Here is a 25,432-nt window from a genome sequence, read left to right as displayed (position 1 = left end):
AGGGAGTGGTGAGGCAAACAGAGTGAGAAAAAGAGCGAGATTATTAGTTGGTGGCAAACGGCAAACAATAACGTGTCAATGTATGAATTTTTGAGTATATACTTGTGCAAGTGGCTTTGTCTGAGAGTTTGTGTGTAACCAAAGAGTGTGTGTGTGTGTGTGTGTATGTTTTACTTGATGGGGGCGATGGGGTTGCCTTGTCTAGCTCTTCTCTGGTCCAGAGTCATGTAGTCCCACTTAAACACCAGGTTCCAGTCAAAACCTATCCAAACACACACACACACACACACACACAAACAGACAACATCAATAAGTACACAGCAATACATTAGTTTAGTTAGTTTCAGGAAAGTGTGGAAGAGCCTAATTCTATTACTACATTGGGGAAAATTCACATCATTTATGACTGGATGCATGTGCGACTTGTGTGTGCATGCCTGTGTGAATTCATGTGAAGGTAGATACAGTACTGTACGTGTGTAACATGAACACGTACATTTCTGTGGTAACAGAGCACCTAACCTGTCTGTGTTCAGTGAGCACCCAGGATAACAGTGCTCAGCAGATACTTGGGAGAAGTGCTGGTCTGGGCTCCTGCTGTGGCTCTGTCACAAATGAAAACCTTCCTGAAGCACAGCACTCTGTTAACACCTGGCACTTTGGCTGAAGGCCAGAAACATGCCCAGGTACTAATGCTGTCGGTAACACAGCGGCGTTTAGCCTACTTGTCACTGAAAGCAATAAGAAAAAGCCAATTCTCTAAAGAGACAACTAACACACTGCCTTGTTGCTGAGCTCTACTCACTGAACTATACACAACTGCATCTGTGTGTGTGTGTGTGTGTGTGTGTGTGTGTGTGTTCATTCCTGCGTGCATGTGTCTCTCTGTTTGGGGAATGTACCTCCTTTTAGATCAGCTGAGGCTCCCACATACTGGAAGTTGTCCATGTTGATGACATCAATAATAGGAGAAACTACTCTGGTCTTATCCTGGGAGAGAAAGAGAGTGAGGGATGGAGGACACAGAGAGAGAGAGAGAGAGACAAAAGAACTTGTTAGAACTTTTTGGGCCCAGGACCAGATAAGAGTGATGACGGCTTGAGGGAACCAGGCTCGTTAAAAACACTTGACTGCTAATCTTGTCCAATGGGGACCAAACAGGACCACTCTGGGTCCAGATCCAGGGTTTGAGGAACATCACGGCAGAAGACAGAAGCTTGCACCGTGTTTCACACCGACTCCCTTAACATCATGGGTTCATCTATGGATATTTAGCTTAAAATCCATCACTCTGGTTCATGAGGTAGCAAAAGAAAAAAGAAAAGAAAGCAAAGAGCGTTCTTGTTTTTCGAAACCAAATCAAACCCTTGGCATCAGGTTGCACCCTTTGGTTTAGAGTTAAGTAAGGATTGCTCAAGTGGCCAGAACAACAACAACAAGAAAAAACAGCACGCTTCCAGGTATCGAGTGAGTTTATTTCTTTAGCGGTGAGATATTTTTATAAGCGGCTTCAGGTTTCTTTGTCTCACCCACACAGGTTGCATTTCCTTTCTGTTTTTTTGTGTGTTCTATTATTTAGAAGTGCAAGTGAAGCAAAGCAAAGCAAAGCAAAGCCAATTATTTTGACAGCAAAATGTTTTAGACTTGGCTCCATACTCATTACTTTGGGAATGACAAAATGCCACTTTTGGGAGGTTTAAATGCAGAATGAGGGCATTTTCAGGCATAGCACATAAACATTTAAAGAACAAACTCCTTTTTACACAGTTCCCCATTCACAGATTAAAATTATATTTAATCAAGTAGTTCTTTCTCAAGTCGAGTGACTGCTAAACTTCTGTAATCTGTAAACATCAGCAGACTGTTGATATTCTGTAATGCAGCTCTGTTTATGTGCAGTCAGTTTGAGGATGGATATTCCTTTTATAGCTCACTGTGTAGTTTTAGGAAGGAAAAGTGAACCTGTGAAAAGATCCTTCTTTTCTAACTGAATAAACATGGTGTCTAGAAAGGAGAACTGTATCCCTGTAAAACAGTTTAACACTGGAAAGTAAAAGTTGGCCGTTACGGTGCTTTAAGACGAGAAAACATCTTGCTGCTGGCTCAAGAGAGTGATTTTTTGAAATTTATGATAAGATTAGAAGCAAATTCTGAACACTTGCTGCTGTTTACCAAACAATTCTCCTTTTTTCTCCTCAGAACTAGAAGTGAGGCTCAGCACAGCTGCCTCATATGTCATCTAAGCACAGATTACAGAACTCAGGCCAAACACTGGCATAACCTCACTGTTACAGCCAGCCAAATGGGTAGATACACTGTGTGAGGAGAAGAAAGGGAACTAGGTAACTGGAGACAGAGATAGATAGAAAGACAGAAACACAGACAGGCTGAGAAGCACCCTAACCCTTTTTTTTCAAATTTGCACAGTAATGTCACAGCTTAATTTAAATATAACAGCTTTACTCCTGTGTGTGTGAGAGTAACCATATAGGTGATGACATTTGAAAGGAAAAAAAGTGAAAAAAATGTACATCTGTGTGTGTGTGTGTGCTCACACATAGGAAGATGAGCCCAAATAATCCTGTATTGACACAATGTGCTGCGCTCCTTGTTTTTCATAGGAATGTTAACAGCGTTAAAAGGGGCAGAAGGGTGACATGGTGAGGAGGGACACCGTCCTTCAACAAGAAACTGGATCCCTACCAGCTCCAGGGGTGCTGCTTTGTAGCCGACCCTGACCTCTGACCACCCTGTGGAGGGGGCACGCAAAAACAGAAATTCCCTACAGTAATCAATAAAGTATCACATTACCACTATTATTAAACCATTTGGAGCAAAGTGTTTTTCCACGCTGTGACCCTAAAACACTTCAGCACTCTTCTAGCTTGCATTTCTGGGCCCATTTTGTTGTTTGGTGGTGCATTTTATTTATTCCTGTGGATAACTGGCCAAACATGGACAACGTGACGTCACGTTTCCAGCACAGCTACAATGGAGTTTGATAGTGGAAATGTTTTCAGCAATCTAAAACATCAGCGGTAAACATCAGGTTTTGCTGTCAGTCACTCAGAATCAAAGAGCAAGAGCTTCTTTCTAGCCTCTATAATTTCTCCACTGACAGCAGCCTCAATAGCCCATAATGCAATGCAGCCGCAAGACATTCTGCTTTTTGAGTAAGGGGTTGTCAATGTTTTCTCGACTGGAAAAACTCTTGCTCTCTTACTATGCTGTTGGTAATGCCATCATTATTGCTCTCTCTCAACTGTATGTATAACCTGGAGCTGAAGGGACCAAGTTCACGTTCGTTCTCTGGAGGTGGTTGAAAATAATTCTGGGAAATACAGGAACTCACTAACTGAAGTAAAGTTGTACAAGGTCGGCTGAGGGAAAGAGGGTACACCAGAAAAGTAAATGGCACCACTTTATCACAAAATATATCCTGGAATGCATCAAACATCACAGATTCTTAATATATAACAGAGTATCCGAGGATGGGTTTTTCCTTTAGCTTAAACCAGAACCTGGACAACATTTTGCTTTCTTTGGAAGAAGGAAGAGGCAAAAGCAGCGTACCCTCCACTAGCTGGAGAGCTGCCCTGCAGGGTGTGTGTTATGACTGTTTAGATTGGCTGTGCCATGCTCTTTACCAGTCTGCCACGTCATTCTTTCAGTCTCTCTCTTTCACTACAATACCAAGCCTCATCCTACCGCTGTGCTGATGCTTTCTGTTTGTTTCTTTCATTGTTTTCTTTTCTGGTTCATTCCTTAGTTTGTCTGTCTTTATAGATATTTCTATGTGTGTATGAATACATGTATGTATGTACGTATGAATATGTGTGTGTGTGTGTGTGTGTACCTCAGCCACCCTCTCCAGTAGTGGCTCCAGCCAGTGGTCGTTACATTCACAGTGGGAGTCCAGGAAGGTGAGGACTGAGGCTGTGGCAGCGTCTGCACCGCGAACCCTCGAACGCATCAGTCCTGAGACACATCCATTACAACAGACACTGGTTATAATAATCATAGTCAAGGTTAAGCTACTTTATATTTTTACTTTATATTTTTGTTTGTACTGAGTCCCTCAGACCTGACAGATAGAAAGAAGGCCCTTAGATAGATTTAAAGGCATACACTGAGTTTTTGGGAGATTGGCCTGTTGGTCAAATTTAACCCGTTAATTAATGAGAACAGAGACACCAAAATCATCCATGTGTCCCGGTAGATCATCTCCAGTGCTCCATCCTAACTCTTTAGCATACACTATGTTCAGTGATAGTATAAAACTAGAATTATCCAAAGTAAGCAGACTGACTTTTTAAGTACTTAAGAGTTGTCTCTGGTGTTTTTCACAAAGTAAACAGAATTCACCCTCCATTAATGCTAAATGAATGGGAGTCATAACAGTAATGCAGGGTTACAAAATTCATGGCCAAATTCTCCTAAATCCTAATCACAAACAGCAGTTTTACAGTAAAAGAGAATGGTTTTGCCCCAAATGAGAGACATGTGGTGAATAATCTCATTTATCATACGCAGGCAGAACAGATCCTGGAACAGCACTGAGACGTTTTTTTGGGGGGGGGAAAATATAACTGTCCAAATCTTTCTTCTCCTCTTTCATCTTCTTACCTTCTCTGCGGTCGTTTCTCAGCACACGCACTTTCTCAATCTTCCCCAGCAACGCCCCGTCCTCCGCTGGAATACACACACACACACACACACACACACACAAAAGATATTCACATTACATACGTATTTAGACATTGATCTTACTGAGTATTATGTTTATGTGTGTGTGAGTGTGTGTTTATGGGTGCATGTGTGTGTGTATGTGTTACTCACGGTTGTCACTATAGTCGTCAACCAGAATGATCTCTTTGACCAAGTGGGCAGGGCTTTTCTTCAGAACACTGAGCAGACAGACAGAAGAGAGATAGAGAGAGAGAAAGGATAGAGAGGATGAGTTCAGATCTCAACGTACAGACCACTGGACTGTCTGCCACAGTGTATATCACACATGACACATGCCTACCTGACCACAGTCCGCAGCAGAGCGGAGCGAGCCTCGTTGTGGAAGGTGATGACCACACTGGAGGCCGGCAGATCTGACTTCCACTGTTTATGTCTGCAACTACACACACACACACACACAAATTAGAAAACATGCTTGAACTGTGGAAATTGGAAAAAAGACAAGAAAAAAATAGAAAACCACACAGACAATAGGACCATGTTATAAATGCACATGTACCCACATACAAATACATGCATGTCACACACACACACACACACACACACACACACACACACACACGCACACACACACACACACACACACACACACACACCTACCCACACAAGCACACAGTAGAATGTGAGAGCTAAGCTGTGAGCTGGAACCTTGCACTAAACGGATTCTGTATACATGAATACAGTAAATAGGATTCAGCACACACTGACACAAAGATACACACACTCAAGCACATGAAGGAGACACGGTCTCACACGCGTACACACACACACACACATACACACATACACACATACACACATACACACACACACACACACAGTAATGCTCTGGTGAAGCTGTGATTGACAGTGAGTTTTGCAGACAGTAGGGACAAATCCCATGAGATTGTGTGTGTGTGTGTGTGTGTGTGTGTGTGTGTGTGTGTGTGTGTGTGTGTGTGTGTGTGTGTGTGTGTGTGTGTGTGTGCGCGCGCGTGTGTCTGTGTGTCCAACAGAGACAAATCCTCCTCTGACTTAAAAGTCAGGAACATGGGTGACAGGACACTACAGGAGAGCAGAGATGAGGCAGGGGGAGAGGAGAGGAGAGGAGGGAGCAGAGGAGCGGAGAAAGAGGAGGAGAGAACGTGGTGTTCACCAATGTTCCGCCCACCCACCCACCCACACCCACACCCACCCACACCCACACACCCACACCCACACCCACACACACACCCACGACCTTGAGCTTGCCAATCTGTCAAATCCTGAGGTAATACCCTATACACTCTGTACATACACACCACACTATATCACATGAAGTGATGTGTGTGCGTGTGGGTGTGTCATGTACCCAGGCTCCAGGCTCACAGAATGACACATCACCAAACATGTTATGAGACAGAGTAAGTTTACTTTCACTTAAATCATCTAGGTCACTTAATTTCCCCCCAGGACATCATATCTGCATCTCCCTCTTGTTGCCAACAGAGAGGATTACTCAGCTCGGCTGCAGCTTACATAGACACTCCATGTGGAGATAGACTGAATGTATACTCTGTATGTGTACAATGTATACATGCTGAATGCAGAGTATATGTATAGTCTACTGTGCAAATTCCTGTACATTGATTGATTGATTTTCTTTTATTTTCGTGTCATGCACACAAAGTGCCCAATCCTCATGGGTTTACAAGACACCAAAGTTACAGTTGCAGTGGTCACACATTTCATATCATTACAAAATTACAGATTATTATACAGCTCGGTCTTAAACAAAATATTCTGCCTTCTCTCCCAAGCTTGGCAAATAAAATCTGCTACAAAAAAGATTCCCTTCTTGAAGCACAACTCAAGCTTTTCACAGTCATCCAGCCCAAAGAAATCAACATAAATAGAGGACATTTTACTAAAAAGTACATCCCTTACATCCTCATAGACAGGACAGTAAAACAAAAAATGAACCTCATTCTCAATTTCACCTAACTCACACAACAAACAGAGTCTGACCTCCTCTGGAGTGGCATTAAACCTGCCTCTAGGGCTAATGGTAATGTTCCTGAACGTAACTGTGCACATAGGGATATGTGCACAGTCCCTAGAACACTAGGGAGCTAGAACACTGACAGCTTCTTTAAAAGTCATGTGCTCGTCCAGCGTCAAGCCAAGATATTTATACTGATCAGTATATGACAGCACTATTGAACCAAAATTAAAAACAACTGAACTTCTCTCCCCTGATTTTTGTCTAAAATGTACTATTTGTGTTTTGTCTTGATTTACCACTAGTCTCCATTTCCAGCACCATTCCACAACAACACCCAGCATAATCTGCAGATCTTTTTCATGTTCAGCATGTAAGACTATGTCATCCGCATATAATAATATGCCCACAATCTGATCATCAACTTTAACTCCCAAGCTGGAAGCTTTAATTTGAAGAGCTAAATCATTAACATAAATGGAAAACAATGTTGGAGACAAAACATCTCCTTGCCTCACACCAAACTATTGGGAAAACCATCCAGTTGTGTATTCATTAACCTGAACATGGGTAACAGGTGCTTGAAAAAGAGACTTAATGGCATAATAAAACTTCCCATTGACTCCAGAATTTAACAACCTATATTGAAGAAGTTCCCTATTAATCCAGTCAAACGCCTTCTTGAAATCAATAAAACAAACAAATGTAGACCTATTCTCCTTAATTCTTGCACGTATAATGGAAGTGACTGCATATATATGATCAATACATGCTCTGGCTTTTCTAAATCCATTTTGCTCATCCACAAGCAAACCTGTCCTCTCAAGGTGGTCTACAAGTCTGCTATTTAAAAGTTGAGTTATTAGTTATTTCCTTCAAAAAAACTTCATCAAATGAATTGTTGCAACCAGAAAACAAATCCGCAAAGTCCTTTTCCCACTTATGTAATACAACCCCTAAAACAGAGTCAGTCTATTAATTTCATTCCAGGACTGTTGGCGATTATGAGTTGTAAGTAATCAATATGCAATGAGAGACCTCTATTAAAATTACGTTTCACAGTGTGTAACCTCTTGTCAAATTTGGTTTGCCCTTTCTTAAATTCCATCTTCAGCCCTTCCCTCAGGTTTTTGTTTTTACATCTTAGAAACTGTTTCTCTGCTGTTCTTAAATTGTCCCAAAAAGTCTGCAAATCTCTGCAAAACATTTCTTATTATTTTTCCTTTATGTAAAAAAAAAGGCGATTCATATGTTTATATAGCTTAGAATAAGTAAATAGTGTTATACGCAATGCTGAATTAGCCCAGGCCCGGTTAAACCCCACTTTGCCCTTTACTGTTATTCCTTTAGTTCTGCTGCATGCTGGGTAAATTACACATTACTACCATATCAATAGGAGATAGATCCCTGCTGTTTTAGTAGGTTAATGGCTGTGGCTGTCAATGTTAGGTCAATATATATCAGTGAGGCCAGACCACGGCCTTTGTAAAACTAGTCTTTGATTCACACAGTGTGTGTACATAATGTGACAGACACTGCGGGAGTAAAGCCCACTGACATGATACACTGACAAACTGTTGTACCATGATAATGCTGGCAGCAGTTTCACCTCTTTGTGTCCGAGGTACAAGCTAGTTCAGCATCATCTAAAAAGTGTTAGCATATGCACTACAGTGTACTCATTACTGGACACAAAGCAGTGAAACAGCTACCAATCTTCCTGTTAAAACGCTCTAAATTGATCAGAGCGTATTTGCCAAAAAGTCGAGGTATTGTTTGACTTGCAGTAAAATTGTGATTGTACAAAAAAAGCAAGTGATAATGAAGGAAATTAGGAAATGAAAATGACTAAGAGTGGTACATCCAAATATCCAGAAGTCTTAAAAAAATAAAGAAATTAAAAAGAAATGAAATAAAGACACCCTGAAAAAGACATCACAGAATTGACGCACTCAGCTTAGCCAGAATCTCTCCCAGTCTCTCTCCTGAGTCAAAGTGCAGCCACACAAAACAACAGCCCAATGCAGCGAGGATGTGTTACTCTTACTCAGGGCACAAAAATAGAATTACTCTGTTCTCTGAGAAAAGGTCCAGCATGTTTTGGTCGGCTCAAAAGCTGAGGGCAGTCATCAGATTCCCGTCAACAGCCAAACAGCCAGTATACTACTGACTGGAACATCAAACTCAATGACTTTTCATGACATTCAAGGTTTTGTTGAAATTCAAGGACTCAAAATTGGCATGTTTTTGGGGTAAGATATGACATTGATGAATTTGGGTGTTACATTTAAATTAAGAAAAATGCAAGTACTTTCAAGGCCATCCATTCACTTTCAAAAACTTTAAAAGGACTTATTTTCTTTTTTCTCAAGTCAACAAAAATGATTTTCAAGACCCCTGGGAACCCTGTCAGACTGCCTATTTAGTAGCAATTTATACAGTATATTCACTCAGATCTAATTTTGTTGTGTTCCTGCTTTATTGAAGACCACACAGTGTGGAGCGACAGGAAAAATGGCAGAGAGAAGGGGGTGTGACAGGTTGACAAGGCTCATGAGCTGGATTCAAACCCACAACACCACAGTACACACTTTAGCCTGCTAAACTGACAACTTCAGAAGGGTTTAAAGCTGAATGTTACAGGGGGTTGACGTGGCATTAAGGATTAAGGTAAACGTGGTGGTAGTTTGTTCTGCGTACATGCCCTGCATACTAATCAGCAGGCACTAAGGAGAATGAGCTTTCAGGCAGTCTTTGTGTAAACTCACTGCTAAATGAGAATGCCTTGGCTGGCTTGAATTAGATCGGTTTCTGTCATCTGCTCTGCCGTCTCGAAATGTTCTGGAGCTTTCTCAGCCGAGGACGACGTGAGAAATCTCCACTCTCACCTTGGGACTCAAGCTTATTAAAACATACTACTATTCTTCTCATGTGTGGAGACCCATCAGATATTGGCCCATGACCCAGTTTGCCTCCTGATTAATTTTACAAACAGAGCACTGGGCCAATCAACAGCCATTTTCAAGGGGTTTCGATATGAATAGGTCATTTCCTGGTTTCATCTGATAGGCCGCAATAGAGGAAGTTCCCAAGAGGCCCTTTCCATTCTACTGCCAATCAGCCAATTAGAGGGAGATAGTAAAGAATACATTGCACAAACACACACATCCTGCAATCAGAATATACATACAGCAGCGACACTGACACACACACACACACACACACACACACACATACCTCAGAACAGTGTGATGTAAACAGCCCTGTGGTTCACAATAATATCAACTGTGTGAGCATGTTCTGATGGGGGTCTGTGCATGTCATACATTCAGTATGTGTGTGAGTGTTATGTGTGTAATAATACATACTGGTCATGTCTTGTGTCCGGCACCGCTCTGTCCATACGAAGTTTGTCGCTCTCTACTTGGTTGAACTTGTTCCTGGCGTAGGGGTCCTGGCCCGGTCGGACCACCGTGGCTCCAACGTACAGATCCTGGTCAAAGTCCTGCCAGCGCACCTTACCTGCACACACACACACACACACACACACACACACACACACACCAAGTTACTATCAAACTAAAACTAGGCGTAAAAACATTTTTCATCCGGGTTCTGGTCAAATTCATGTTAGTGTGCCTTATTTGTGGGATATCAGACTCACACACAGGTACAGTTAAGCACAAAGATACACCAATTAAAATTTCTTTTAAAGTTGCAAGGAAACGTTTTTTGATGGTGTTGGTGTGTCTTACTTCCATAATTCAATGCATTTCCAGTTGAAACAGGATTTTGGGGCAGGACGCAACACGGGGAGAAACTGTTCAGAAGTGTTCAAAAAGCTTTGTGCATAATGTTGAACTGTCACAAATACTTAAAGTCTTAGGAAAAGGAAGCAAGGTTTTTGGGGGTGAACACCCAAAAATCTGTTGTACCGTGTTGCTGCTGATATATGTTGCAGGTTTTATATAAATTGTAATTTCTTGTTAAATAGGTATACATCATGATATATTGAGAATTGGCTAACAAGGTGAAAAAGTCCTTTTTCATGTCATTGAGATTTGAAATTTCAATTGAATGCTACAGCACCAGGGAGCCTGTCATACGTCAGAGGATAATTCCCATCACCAAAAGACAGCTTACCAACCTTCGCAAATGTTGAAAATGTATCTCAGCAATGAATGGGAATATAAAGCCATGAGAATATAAAGCTATGGCAATATAAAGCTATGGGAATATTAAGTGGAGGCACCGCCTGGCTGATGCAAGCATCCCGCATTACTGACAGGGAGGAAACCTCACTGCCTCAACATGCTCCACAAGCCACCGAGAAAATCTGACATGAAATGTATGCTATATGTGATAATATGTAGAAAAAGAAGACAAAGCAGAAGACAAAGCACACACACTTTGGCAAAGCTAGAGAAGCAGCTGGGGTGAAATCAACACCTGTCTGCAGTAGCTGCTCTCTAATAGACTGTCAAAAACACCCCGGCAATTAATGGAGGTTTTATGATAAATATGAAATTAGAAAAGCAGGCACACACAAGCCCACTTAGACGTACTCACAGTATCCAAGAAATGCACACACACACACACTAAGGAATCTCTTATTGCACTGTAGTCGATCAAAAAAAAAATAATCATGCTGACCTTATTAATTCACTAATTTACTGTAGCCTGATCTATGAGTTCAGAAAACAGAATATGTTTATTGAAAGACACTGAGAATGAAAAACACTATCAAACAAACACACACACACACACACACACACACACACACACACACAGAGCACGTTGTGTCTGTCTGGCTAGATTAGCTAGATTATTGCGCACTAAACAGAGAATGTTGTCATGTTTAATTTCACAGTTTGTCACTGACTACCGAGACACCAACACACACACACACACACACACACACACACGGATAACAATGCAGCTAATTAGCTGGGTGCAGCTGCTATGCTAATGACTCGTGTTAAGCATATGGCAGTGTAAGATTACACTATCTCTCAGTATGGATGTGCATGACAGACAGAGAGAGGGAGACGGGAGGAGACAGTGAGTGTGTGCATGTATCTAGCCTCGGAGTGTGTGAATGTGTCTGGCATGCTAATTAGCCCAAGCTTGCGATGATCTGTCTGTGACTATAATAGTGCCTCCGAGACACTGCTGAATGTGTCAGTGTGTGTGATGTCCTTGCTGATATCCATGTTTAGTGGCAGCCAGTAATTAATGTGTTGAAATTAATGTTTCAACTTCACAAGTCTCTAGCTCTGTCTTCCACACTCTCGCAGACACACACACACACACACACACACACACACACACACACACACACACACACACACACACACACACGCAGGAATGTAGTTTGAATAACTAGAACAAAACCGGAGGCATCACTCTAGCTTTGTGGCCCCTCTCTCCTTTAAAGTCACACTGGAATGACTTCTTTGCCTTTTTAACTCATTCTAACCATCATACCATACACCTATTTGACAATTTATTCCAAGAAGATGACAAAGCATTTATTTTCTTGTATTTTTTGTATTTTATACAATTATATTAAAATTGTATTACTTTTACTTCCAGGAAAACTGAAAATCTTTAGTGGTGACTAGAGGCAACATAAAAATTCAAACCAATAAAACAATCACAGATTTTTGAACAACCCGCCCCTCTCTTGATATAAAACTGCCTTTCTCTCCCTAACTGATTTCCCATTGGTTTACACTTCTGAATGATCTTTCCCTGCGTTATGTCCTGCCCTAATATCCTGTTTCAGCAGGAAATACATCACATTAAGGAAGTAAGGTGCTCTCAAAGTGCAGCTTCATTGGGACTTCAAGAGAGAACCTTTACTGTAGAGTTTCTCCTTTAACCCTCCTCTTCCCCGGATTACAAATGGTGGATGACTCCAGGCAGATTAACTGTCCACTCTCTCCCTGTGATTACTCATCCGTTTGACATTTGGGATCACACCCTGAAGCCAGCTGAGTAGGTGCACCCATCTACTACCGGGTGTTTGTCTGCTGCGATAGACTGCTGAGACGAGGAGTAGCGAGCTGTTGTGTGTCGCGATGCTGTTCTGCACGGTGCGGCCTGTCTGTCTGTCTGACTGCCTGCCTGTCTGTCTGTCTGTCTGTCTGTCTGTCTGACTGCCTGCCTGTCTGTCTGTCTGCCTGTCTGTCTGACTGCCTGCCTGTCTGCCTGCCTGTCTGACTGCCTGCCTGCCTGTCTGTCTGTCTGACTGCCTGCCTGTCTGTCTGCCTGTCTGTCTGCCTGTCTGCCTGTCTGCCTGTCTGTCTGCCTGTCTGCCTGTCTGTCTGCCTGCCTGCCTGTCTGTTGCTTTCACATTCTCATTCTCCTTCGGCCCCGCTCGTCCCTGAGCTGTCTCCACCCGCAGCTGCTGACTGGTTGTTTTTTTGTTTGTTGAAACATTTTCTGGAAACCCCTCCTGACACTGTCATGTATTTGCAAGTGATGGCAACTGGCAGGGTCGGCCCTCGCATTCAGCACCGCAGCCTTGGTCTGTCCCGAACCATGAACCCCCCACCTGCCAGCACGGAACGGGCCTCGAAAGCTCGATGCGCACCAAGGTCTTATTCGATCCACCGCTCGAAAAATATCCAATTAAAATGCCGAAGTGGACATAATTCAATTTAAAGGAATGCGCCAAGGTTTTGGGAGATTGGCCCGTTGGTCAACTGCTACGTTGTGAGACCACAGACTCCAAAATCATCCATGTGTCCCCGGTAGATCAGTCACTCCAGTGCTCTATGCTAACTCTTCAGCATGCACTGTGTGGACAAATCAACACAACCATGAGGAGGTCTGAATCCCAGGACCAGCTGGGAAAATGTGGTTTGGTAAAGTGAGTAACACTCTCCCCTCCCTCAACAACTACCATGAATGTGCCCTCGAGCAAGGCACCCAACCCCAAACTTCTGCAGTGGAGAGCTTCTTACGGGCCGACAGCGGCAGACCGCGGTCGTACTGCGCAGCTCCCAGGTGGGCAAGTGTGTGTGAGAGTGTGAAGTAAAGTGTGAGAGTGTGAAGCCGAGTGTTGCTGGAAAAGAGCAGGCGTTCTCAGTCCACTTCCCCCGGACAAATAAAGGTTAGAAAAAAATTAAAAGGGCATTCACACACCTCTGCCGTACTCAGCTCCTCCTCCTCCATTCTACCTCTCCTTCCTCTCCGCCCTATTCTATCACTTCTTCATCCATCTGTTCACCCTTTTCTCACCCCATCTCCTTGTCTCATCCCTCCTCTCCTCTCTTCCTTTTTCACTTCACTGCCTCTCCTCCTCTCTCCTCCTCCTTACCTTTCCCTCCTCTCATATCTTCTCCACTCTCCATCTCCCCTCTCCTATTCTCTGCTGTCTCTGTGTGTGTGTTTGTGGAACACGGGTGACATTGTGTGATATACCCTGGATGTAAAGTCACCCTGAAGTTGAAACACCCCCACTTGAACAATCGAATTGGATTCCATTTCAAGTGGTGGATCAGATAAGAGAGTGTGCACTGAGGGCTTGTGAAGGAGCGGCTGGACTTTGAGCCGGGCTGAGGAGAAGTGTTGAATGTGAAATGCCTGCTTGGACACAGAGACCATCAGCTACTCTCTCTCTCCTGTCACTTCCCTCCTCGGCTCTAAACTCTCTGCTGGACTGTTCTCTGCAACAATGTTTCTCCGGCTCTGGGTGGGGACGCATAGTTGGGTTGCGGGAAGATTAAAATGGATCCCCGAATTATTCTGGATAAATTAGTGGCTTCGGCAGCTGCATGTTTTAGACTGGAACTTTTTCATTTTGGATCAGATTACTGGCTGTATCGTGTTGCCGTGGCCTCCCCATGTAATGGAAGGTATAGGCTCAGTAAGATACTGTACACTAGCAGAGTCAAATTGGTAATACTAGCCTGTAGAGTGACGTAGAGCTTTGATGTCCCACATACTCTAAACCGACATATGTAGATGTAAACTTTTGTTAACACTAGAAAGGCCAAGCCACAGTCAACTGACAGCTGTTTTGAATTTTAGAATTAAAATATTGCAGCTTTCAAAATGTCCCCCCATCTTTTCCTAGACCCATTTTCTGTACATTTTCTGTTAGATTTTCACAATCAGGCAAGGAAATAGTAATTATAATTGTATTTACCCATTTCAAGTGACAGTTTGTCGGCCTTCTCCTAATCCAATGGTCTTTCTGGTATCTATCTATGTATCTATGTATCTATGTATCTATCTATCTATCTATCTATCTATCAATCATTGTTAGGAAGACTGAGGATTTTCATGTTCTATTAACTTAAAATCTGTAAAAAATTTGCCACTGAATTTTTGATCTGCGCTTTTCAATAAAAATACATGTCAAAAAAAAAAAGAAAAGAGAAAAATGGTGTGGCATTCTTTCTGGATATGTGACTGTGGTGTACAGTGTGTTGCTCTGCTGTTCCCATGCTTTACGGCTGGGATTCATTTGGCCTGCCGTTCCCTCAGCACAATCACAAGCATTGAGGGGGAAACAATGAGATATTGAACACTCTCCAGACCCGCGCTCCTCTGGGGAAGATATGGGTCAACATCCTGCGCTTTGGATATGGCACAAGGTCTGTTTGATAGTTTGGTTTTAAGCAGCAAGATATAAAACATTAGTTTCTTTTAAAAAATAGTATTGCCTTATATTATCCTTACAGTCTCTCTCTCTCTCCCTGGTGAATTATGTGTACCGTGGTTGTGGTGGATGACAAGTGGTGCACTTTCCTACCTAATGTCACCATACAGTCATGTAATTATGGGCAGTGTGGTTGTGGTGCATTATGGGTAGTGAGCCTTCCCACCTGGCGGCAGAGTCTCCAGACTGTGTGTCTTGTCGTCAGAGCTGTGAGCCTGGTTTCTACTGGACGAGTCGCTGGAGCCCCATTCATCCTGAAAGAAACACAACACACGGTAAGACATACCATATACACACACACACACACACACACACATTAATATAGACACACAGGTGATCCTGAATCCCAGCAGACAGGACTCACTTGAATATATCAGCAGAGTCAGAGCAGCAGACAGGCGGGCTGATGTATCTTGTCCAAGGCAGAATCCTTTTTTATTGAAGATTATATTTATAGCGTTTCAGCTCTACACAACACAACACCATACAGTGAAGAGTGTCAGGAGAAATGTGGGAGAGAGGGAAGCCGACATGCGACACAGACTGAGACCTGATTCTCTAAACATCATGATGCCGAGGCTTGAATCAGGTGTGAAAAGCACAGCAACCTGCACCTAAATTTACATCCGAACCCCACGGAGAAAGTAACATTTTGTCAGCTCCATATCCGATAAAAACCAGAAACTCATGATAGAAAATCCCTAATAACAACTTTATCAAAATTGAACCAGAACCAGAGTCAGACTAAGCGACTGAGAAATTTAACCCAACCCAAAATGAGGTTCAGTAATCAAAGCTGTTTTCTAGCGAAGAGCTACAACTCGTTCATAAATGCATCCTGTCCATTCATCCGTCCACTTACACAGTCCTTCCGTCATCCATTCTTTCATTCACTCACTCATCTGTTCTTTCATTTTTTCACCTGTCCATTCATCAATTCATCCACCCACCAATCCATCCCTATTGAGCTGATCATTACATTCAGAAACACAGTATATTCATGCCCTCACCATTAACGCGGATGGATAGACGATCCAGCCATTCTTCTGTCTGTCCATCTATCCGACCGTCCATAATGAGTGGATCAATACAGTGAGAGGTTTGGCTATTAGCGCCATTCAGTCCCTGTCCAGATCGCTGCCCTTGGATTTAGAAAATCATTGTCTAACTTTCTTATTTTCTCTCCAGTTCTGGTGTGCAGTCTTTTTTTTCCTTTTCACCGTCGGTCTTTCTCCAAAACGCTGTATTGATCTGTTTTCTCTGCCTCCATAAGGCGACCAAGGGACTGACATGAGAGAGGGAGTGACATAAGCGATTACCATGGCAGCCAGGTGGAGCGAAACACTATTTAATGGCCAGCTCATACTCCAGAGAGAAGTGTTTGGTCTGGCGGAAAAAAGTATCTTCACACCACTTTGGGCAGTTTGATCTGTCTTTCTTTGTTTGTTTGTTTTTGGTGTTTTGTGCATTTTGCAATGCATTTGTCTTTATATAGCAAAGCAACTGCTGTTGTTTTCAGTGATTGTCCTCCATCACACCTATCAGCCAGCCTGTCCATTCATCTGTTGTGCAGAGCAGGTCAATCTGTTCTTCAACTGCAACCATTTTTCCAGTGACTGGAACAAGGTGTGATTGTCCAATTCACACATCTTAGACGACACAAAAGGAACTTCTATGTAAATATTCAAGACAGCTGAGTGTGCACACACAAAGGCCATTACTCATCGTAGAATATTACAAAGACTATCACTTTCAAGGTTTGGTTTGGTGACCGATCAAGCAGGGATTATAAACCTGAGATTACACTAGGGATTAAAAACGGTTACCTCTTTACATGCATCCACACTGGCGTGGAGTGTCAGTAAGCATGCAGCACAAAGCCGCAGCAAGAATACACACATTTGTATGTGCCAACATGTTCAACTGTGGTGTGATTTTGGGCAAGTTCGCCTTTGTTGTATACACCCACCTCCAGCACAGACAGACAGACAGACAGACAGACAGACAGACAGACAGACAGACAGAGAAGCACACAGGATGGACAGACAGACAAAGCGACTTAACTACCTAACATGAACTACCTAAGTCAGCCAAGGTCTCCGTCCATCTCTTAATTTCTCTCTCTCTCTCTCTCTCTCTCTCTCTCTCTCAGATCAAGTTGGTCACATCTCTCTTGTGTCCTCACCTGCCCCCCCCCCACATCCCCAAACTGTCAGCTGGCTCTTGACACGCCTGGCTGCATCACACATCACAACTCAGTCCCACTCTAGAAACAGTGTTGTGGAAAATTCTGCCTCCCATGAGAACGGGCCTAACCAACGCATCTGTGCTCATGTGCAGCATCATGTGCAACATCTATAGAGCAAAGCAGGGTTGGGCAACAGGACGGATACATTGGGGAATGCCAGTGGAAATTCCCTTGCTAAAGTTTTGGCAATTAAAATTACCTTGATATTTGGTCATTTAAAATGTAGCCTAGTGCAACACACACGGGGTCTCCCACAGTGCTTTATAGTGAAGGCAGGCTGGCTTGACAACCTTGACTGTAAAACCCTAAAAAATCCCAAACTCCCTACTTTGAGTTGATTTGAGACCAAAGCTGTGTTTAACAGGGTCTAACTGTGAAATCTGCTGACCAAAAGTGATAGGAGGATGTACACTATTTACCAACGCTAGTGCAAAGTTTCTAATATCAAGGCAATCTGCTTACGTTCTAATATTCCCCAAAACAGACAGCATATGTATTACTGCTGCCTTATCTAGAAGCTGCATGAACACCTCATCAAACCTTTGAAAATCAATTTTTCAGGATTGCCTTTGCTGCTGTAATGTTTACATCCATTTTCACAGATTTGTCAAGTTGTAACTTTTCCCATGTTTGAATGACAGGTAATTAACTTATTAGATTCAGAGGGAGAACAGCTGACTTGCCTGACAAGCATAGACTATAACAACAAAAATCACGAGTATGTACTCATATACCCTCAGCACAGCAGAGCTGGAAAAAGACCAGTGACCCATTTTCCCCTGCTTCCCCTGAAAACCAACTTTTTGTCAAAATGCCATTAGCTCACCTGTGTAAAAATGCAGCCAAACAAAACATCAGATTTTGTTCCAAGAATCATTTAACATGCTCAGTAATGCACTGTGTTTCTCATGTCTGACTGGTAATGTTATTTTTACTTGTTTCAACAGAAAGAAAGCATAATTTTAAGGAGGTGAGGAGCCAAAAATTACACAACAGACAGGAGAGGAGGATAAAGTGAGAGGAGGAGTGATGAGAGGATGAGAGACAAGGATAGCTGAGATGGAAACAAGAGCAAATGGACAAAGAGAAATATAAGAAAATGAAAAAAGGTTAAGAGAGAGAAAACAAGAGAAGAAAGATGGGGGAGAAAGTAAAAGCAAAGAGACAGCTGCAGCATTGTTCTGCCTGCTTCCTGACTACACACCCCAGTGATTTATGGGAAGTGCAGTCCATCACAGATACCACCAAGACAGAAGGCATTAGGGGATAATGATAGCAATGCAGGGCTTTAAGATCCAATATGTATGATTTATCAACAAATAGCAGCTATAAATATGACTTATCAATGAAAGAAATATGATTTGAAAGGATAACTACAGAGCAGATGTTGGAAAGCTATTTTTATATCTCATATAAATCATATGAAAGGCTTTGAAAACCTTTTAGTGAAAATGGCCTCAGCCAATCTTTTCCTCTCCTCTAGACACGACTAACATTCATAAAGTGCGCACACACACACACACACACACACACACACACACACACAAACACCTCAATCCAATTCAGCGCACCAGCTAGAGCCAGAAATATTAATAATAGAGAACAGAGCAGGGTGTCCAATCTTCAGGACTGGCCAGCTATTGTTAACAAGGTGCAGTCGTGTTCAGGGGCTTCTTCATTTTGGGTTATATCGTTTTAAATTAAACTAACACCAGAGAATAGTGCAGTATCTTTTTTTAGCCAACATCCACTTTGTGAAACCCTGAAGGATTTTCAGTCTTCTCTCTCGGGTTCTGAAGGGAAGATATGAGCTAAAACCAGGAAGTGGTTACTCAAGGTCGACTGAAGATGCGGAGATGGGACATCACTGGACCAAATTCACTGAATATAACACACACACACACACACACATACACACACACACACACAGAGAGAGACACACACACAGGTCACAAAGTGAGATGGCTGAAACATCAAACATTAAATCTCTCATAAATTCTTATCTTCTACCCTCATAGCACTCTATCATTTCTCTTTTCTCTTCCTCTATATTTCCCTGTCATTCTCTTTCCCCCTCTCCCTCCTTGCCCCTCTGTCTCTCCCTCCCTCTTTCCGTCTCTCTCTTTCTGTCTCTCCCTCCCTCTCTCTCTCTCTTTCTGTTTTTCTCTCTCTCTTTCTGTTTTTCTCTCTCTCTTTCTGTCTCTCCCTCCCTCTCTCTCCCTCTTTCTGTCTCTCTCTTTCTGTTTCTCTCTCTCTCTTTCTGTCTCTCCCTCCCTTGCTCTCCTCTGCTGTGTCAGTTTGGCAGGCGCTTGGTTAGTGTGCCATTTGACAGATGGTCGTGACACATAGAGGCAAAAAGACACACTTTACACACATTGAATTTCAAACACACACACACACACACACATGCGCGCGCACACACACACACACACACACACACACACACACACACACACACATCCTAAGCTCATTGAGAGGAAGAGAAGGAAGCAGAGTGGCTGGATAGTTGAACCCTGTCTGTCACTGTGGTGTAAAGCCGGTCTCTGTCCACAGCGGTCGATGGAGAGTCAGCAACAGAAGAGCTGACTTCACTTTACAAATGATCCCTGGAGACACAATAATGTTGGATTGACAACTTAACCTAACTTAGGTACATTTTCTTATAAAACCTTTTGTTTAAGGAATCGTTTAAGAAACGTGTTTTTATAGTTTAGTTCTTTTTGTTTTGATATCTTTGTGCCTTGTTTGATCTGCCTTTTTATGATTTTTTCCCCCCATTGCGGTTGCTTTGTTTTCCTGGTTTGAGCCACCTAACAACTCTCTTGGGTGTATAAGTCCCTGCGGTGTGTGTTTATTTCAATGCTTTGTTGTTTGTTTATGTAGGGCAGCATCACACACCGTACTGTACACAGTGTGATTAAGGATTTATTTTCTTTAAGAAAGGAATGACTATTTCAGGCATTTTTGTGACATTTTGCAGCACAGTGTGACAGAGGGAAAAAAAATGGGAGAGAGACAACGTGACAAGAACATGGTGTAGGTCTTACCTGCTAACCCAGGGAGCGCTCCCTCATCTGACACAGCACCTTTGGGTGCCAACTAAACTAATGAACCAATGAACACACAACACAACGAATTCAAGACCCAATCTGTCGAACATGTCGAATACATCAAAAACAGCAGTTTCTTTTTCTTTTCTTTTGTTTTTTTTTTAGATCCGATTGAACTGAACACATCACTTGCTCCTCATGCCTCGGCTCCATAGACTCTCATTCTGTCGATCTCACAGTCTCTTCTTCTAGCTCGCTAGTTTGTTGTTAGCACACTCACGTTTGCTAGCGGCATCATGGCAGAGAACACCCAGCCTGATGAAGAGATTACTACTCCTCCTAACTCCTCCAACTGATGTTGGGAAGATACTTGGATTCCCCTCAGTAAAAGTAAAGATTCAGCAGAATGCCAAGTCAAATCTTTCGCACACTGTTAATCAACTCCGGATAGAATCTATCTGTTTAGAACGTATTGTCCATTCACTGCACCCAGTAAAATGTATCATTAATATTCAAATTTCAGTCAATTCATACTTGAAGTTAATTCTTAGGGGCACTTGGCAGTCCGAACACACAGCGCAGTATTTTATTCCTCTGTCATGTGAAGGACTCAAGCCTTTAGCTGCAGAACTCTCACACCTGCTTCTTTGGTAATGGGGTGGAGTTAAACCAACACCAGAACAAGCAAATGCGTGTGCATACACAAGTGTGCGTGCTCATATTTGTCTGTGTTTGTGTGTGTATGTGTGTATGTGTGTGTGTGTCCGTGCCCACAAGTGTGCCAGTTTGGGTACATGCATACTTTATGTGTGCTTATCTGCAGTTTGCCTGTGAGTGTGTGTGTGTGTGTGTGTGATATCTAGTCTTCGCCCAGCCTCTAATAGTCAGAGTATAATCCACAGTAATCTGATCACATCTACATCCACTGATAGATTAACACAGCTAAGAGCCAGAGTTCACCAACACACCACACACACATTCCCAGACAGTGTATGCTCGCATACATGCATGCAGCCAAACACACATAGCACTTTAATGACATAAATGTGCACACACACACGGGCATGCACGGAATTAGGAACATGCACAAACATAAGCACAGACACACACACACGTGTAACATGCCGACACACACACACACACACACACGGGCATGCATGGAATCAGGAACATGCACAAACATAAGCACAGACACACACACATGTGTAACATGCCGACACACACACACACACACACACACACACACACACACACACACCAAGGGTACATACAGACAATATTATAACATTTGCCATTTGAAAAAAAGAGAGGAAAAATGCCCGAAGGGAAGACGTTTACCCCTGATCCATTGCTGATTAAATGCATGTCATGGTGCCATGTATGGCATTTTCTTATTAACTGCAATTAATTCAAAATCAAACAAAAATTGGTTTTGTTGGCAGAGTCTAAAGCTAGCAAAATCCATGCCTGTTTCCAATACAAAAAGTAGCGCCAATGATGCGATTTGTTCTGTGGGCTTAATTCACTGCAGAATCCCTCCAGCAGACTGGTGCAGCATGCTTCAGAAGCAGTGGGGAGGGGAAGTAATGAAATATGCTGATGGACAGCAGCTCAGGGGGAGGACAGGATACAGTTTAATATAGTGCTGAGGCTTGTCATCACTACTCATGTAACAAGAGCATATTTGGAGAAAACACTAAACAGGTCAACTTTTAAAGAACTTCAGGAGAGATTCTACACACATCACCTCCCACACACCTCAAACAGTCAGGAGTTATATTTAGTTGGTTCTGAAGTGATATAATCCTTGTTTTGTTAAAGGTCAATGAAAAAAAAGCATCACCCAAAAAGATATTGTTCGCTTTCTAGTCAGTATATTGTTTTATGTAACAAATGCCATTTGGTGGACACTTTCATCCAAAGGGAAGCGTAGGCAGCAGTTGGTGACGTTGGTGATTACAGGGAACATCCTTCAACCAGAAGGCCAGGTTCAAACCCCTGTGACAGCAAGCACCTGTCCTGCTGAGGTGTCCATGAGCAAGGCACTGACCCCCTACTGAGCTCCACCTCTGACCTTCAGGACCCCCAACCCTGGCAGTGTTGGTGCCACGCTCTTCCTGCACGCAGAACAAAACGTTACAGCCGTTCTTTTGCCTGACCATCACTTTAAATGAGAGAAGTTGTTTAAAACTGACCTGCCTGGTTAAATAAATGTCAAAAAAGTAAAAAGAATGACCTTCCCTCTTGAGTCAGAACAACAGAGTCACTTGCCTGTCTTCCATCATGGCACGGTGAAAACTAGGGAACACAATACGATTCGATAGACAATATGGGGTTCACGATTCGATACAATCACGACACGATGTAATAAATAAAAGTTCAATGACAACAAAGTATGTACATGCAGAGTTATTTATTTTGTTTATTTCTGAGCCACAAATCTTTCTAGCAAAGGCACTGGGTTGCTAGAATCTAAACAACAATTAAAAAATGTCATTACAAAGTGCAAATAATAATTTCTGTGGAGAGCTTGTGAAATCGTGATGGGCAAGCCGTCTCACTTGTGATTACTAGCAGAATAAAATGTAGCTAATATCACCATTCATTCATCTGACCCAAGATATGTATTGTCACATTTTTGTATTGCGATATATTGAATTTCGATGTATCGTCCCATCTCTAGTGAAAACTAATCTTTTAAACTAGTACCTCACATCACCTTTTCCCCCACTGAATCACATCCCCTCCTCTCTACTCACTCAAATTGCTTAGAAAAATGAAAATAAAATGTACACATCATTCCTTTCTACTGGTTGTTTGTAATGTTGGTGATCTAGGAATTTAAGCTTATTCTACTGTTGCACTGACAGCGAGTTGCTCGAGAAAAGCGCGTCTGCTAAATGCCTAAAATGTAAATGGAAAATATAGCAAAAAAATCACATCAGCCTACCTACATTCATAGCAGAAATGTTTCTGGAGGAATCAGCTGCAGTTACAACTGGCATAAAATATTAATAAGATGCTCCTTTAAGGTCAAGGATAGATGGAGACAGAGATTTCATCACCGCCCAAAGCCTGGTGTTAGGCTGCTTTTAACTTCGCTTGACTCGACCGAGGAGTGAACTCGCACTGCTGCTAAACATCACAAAAACAAGAATAAAAACCGGCGTTAACCAACAAAAGAAGAAAAACTTGCTTCGCTTAAGAGGAGGAATGAGGAGGAGACAAAAGCTCAGCTTATGCTTCACCACAAAGTCATTTGTCTGAAGAAAAAGAACAAAGCTCACTCTCTCCAAGGCCCTGATCTGCTGAAGCATTTCACGGGTGCAAAAACTTTTAACGTGCAAAACCAATGACATGAATATGAATGAATTAATCACGCAATGCATAACTCCCGATTGGTCAAGCAAATTGTCTCGCACTTATCACAAGTCTTACTGCTGACTTTGAACATTGCAAAGGTTATGGTACCCACTAAAGGTTTTAGCAAATCTGGACTTAAATGTTTATATTATTTTCTTTATGGCGGTAATTCAGTAGAAGCCTACAAGACCTATGAATTGAACACATTTGTCTTATCGCTGGAAAAGCTGGAACTGAAATCCAAGAACAGAGTGGTCCTTCCTCTACACAGCTAAAGCGGTGTTTACTTGAAAAAAGCAATCAAGTTAGAAAAAACCGTGTGCAACCCACCACCACAGTTTCCTCAGCCAAAGCATCTCTGTCTGCTGCATAACCCTCAGTATGATGCCAGAGAAGCAGAAATGGGCATGTGGTACATACTGTATATTGCACAAACATGTGACGTGTTTAACGGCGAGAGACTGAGTGAGCGCGCTCCGTTCACACTGGGACCGTGTTAATATCCCCAGTTCAGGCTCCCCGCGGTGATGCTGTCCTGTCTGGCTAGCGCTCAGAGTTGTTTATCCAGGAGAAGAAAGAATCTAGAACAACTCACGTTTTTTTTCCTCCTCTTTAATCACAGCTCTGTGTCCTCCGGCCACACACACACACACACACACAGTGAGAGAGTCTTCAGGCAGTAGCTCAACATGAAAGGATTAAAGGAGCCAAAAGGAGCTTGTTGCTGAAAACTAGTTTTAAAAACAGCTGCAACTGGGATGTTACCACACGCAGGGAGAGGGAGAGGGAGAGAGGGAGAGAGAGGGAGAGAGAGAGAGAGAGAGAGGGAGAGGGAGAGAGGGGGAGAGAGGGAGGGAGAGAGAGAGAGAGAGAGAGGGAGAGGGAGAGAGAGGGAGAGGGAGAGAGGGAGAGAGAGGGAGAGGGAGATGGGGGATGGAGGATAACAGAAGGACACAGAGGGAGGACCTACTGTTTGCAGTCTTTTTGTTTTGCCTCCCACCAGAGATTTCCAGCGATGCGGTGTTGAAGTCTGGGAGTTCAACATGCTGTTACTGACTGTGTGTTTGTGCCTCTGAAGCAGCGAACAGTGGAATCAAACTGTCAAGTTACATCAATGGACTTTTCACTCCCCCACCTTTTAATTTCTCCTAACTTCAACTCGTTTTAATGTATCTCACCTCCTCCGCTCCCCTCTCCTCCACTCGCCTCTCCACATCTTGTCATTTCGTGACATCTCCTCCCCATCTCCTCCTCTCTTCCTGTCCCCCCCCCACCTCCACCTCACCTCTCCCTGCCGTATGCCGCCTCCTCCTCCGATCGACCCTCATCTCCTCTTCACCTCTCCTCCTCACCTCCATTTCCTCCCTCTGTCACTAGCTTGACATTTT

General features: G+C 42.9%; 1 protein-coding gene across 1 annotated transcript in view; it reads right to left on the bottom strand.

Moving 5' to 3' along the window:
* galnt2 (UDP-N-acetyl-alpha-D-galactosamine:polypeptide N-acetylgalactosaminyltransferase 2) overlaps positions 1–25,432 on the bottom strand; it is a 57,984-nt gene that overhangs the window by 11,338 nt on the left and 21,214 nt on the right. Inside the window, exons 2-9 of the mRNA XM_071909414.2 lie at positions 15,550–15,637; positions 10,078–10,231; positions 5,030–5,128; positions 4,840–4,907; positions 4,627–4,692; positions 3,857–3,978; positions 903–990; positions 175–262 (exon numbers count right to left, since the gene is read on the bottom strand). Coding sequence (XP_071765515.1) covers positions 175–262; positions 903–990; positions 3,857–3,978; positions 4,627–4,692; positions 4,840–4,907; positions 5,030–5,128; positions 10,078–10,231; positions 15,550–15,637 — 773 coding nt within the window. The remainder of the gene's footprint in view (positions 1–174; positions 263–902; positions 991–3,856; positions 3,979–4,626; positions 4,693–4,839; positions 4,908–5,029; positions 5,129–10,077; positions 10,232–15,549; positions 15,638–25,432) is intronic.

Source organism: Centroberyx gerrardi, chromosome 1, assembly GCF_048128805.1.
Source record: "Centroberyx gerrardi isolate f3 chromosome 1, fCenGer3.hap1.cur.20231027, whole genome shotgun sequence".
Classification (NCBI taxonomy): domain Eukaryota; kingdom Metazoa; phylum Chordata; class Actinopteri; order Beryciformes; family Berycidae; genus Centroberyx; species Centroberyx gerrardi.
This window is presented reverse-complemented; position numbering and strand designations above follow the sequence as displayed.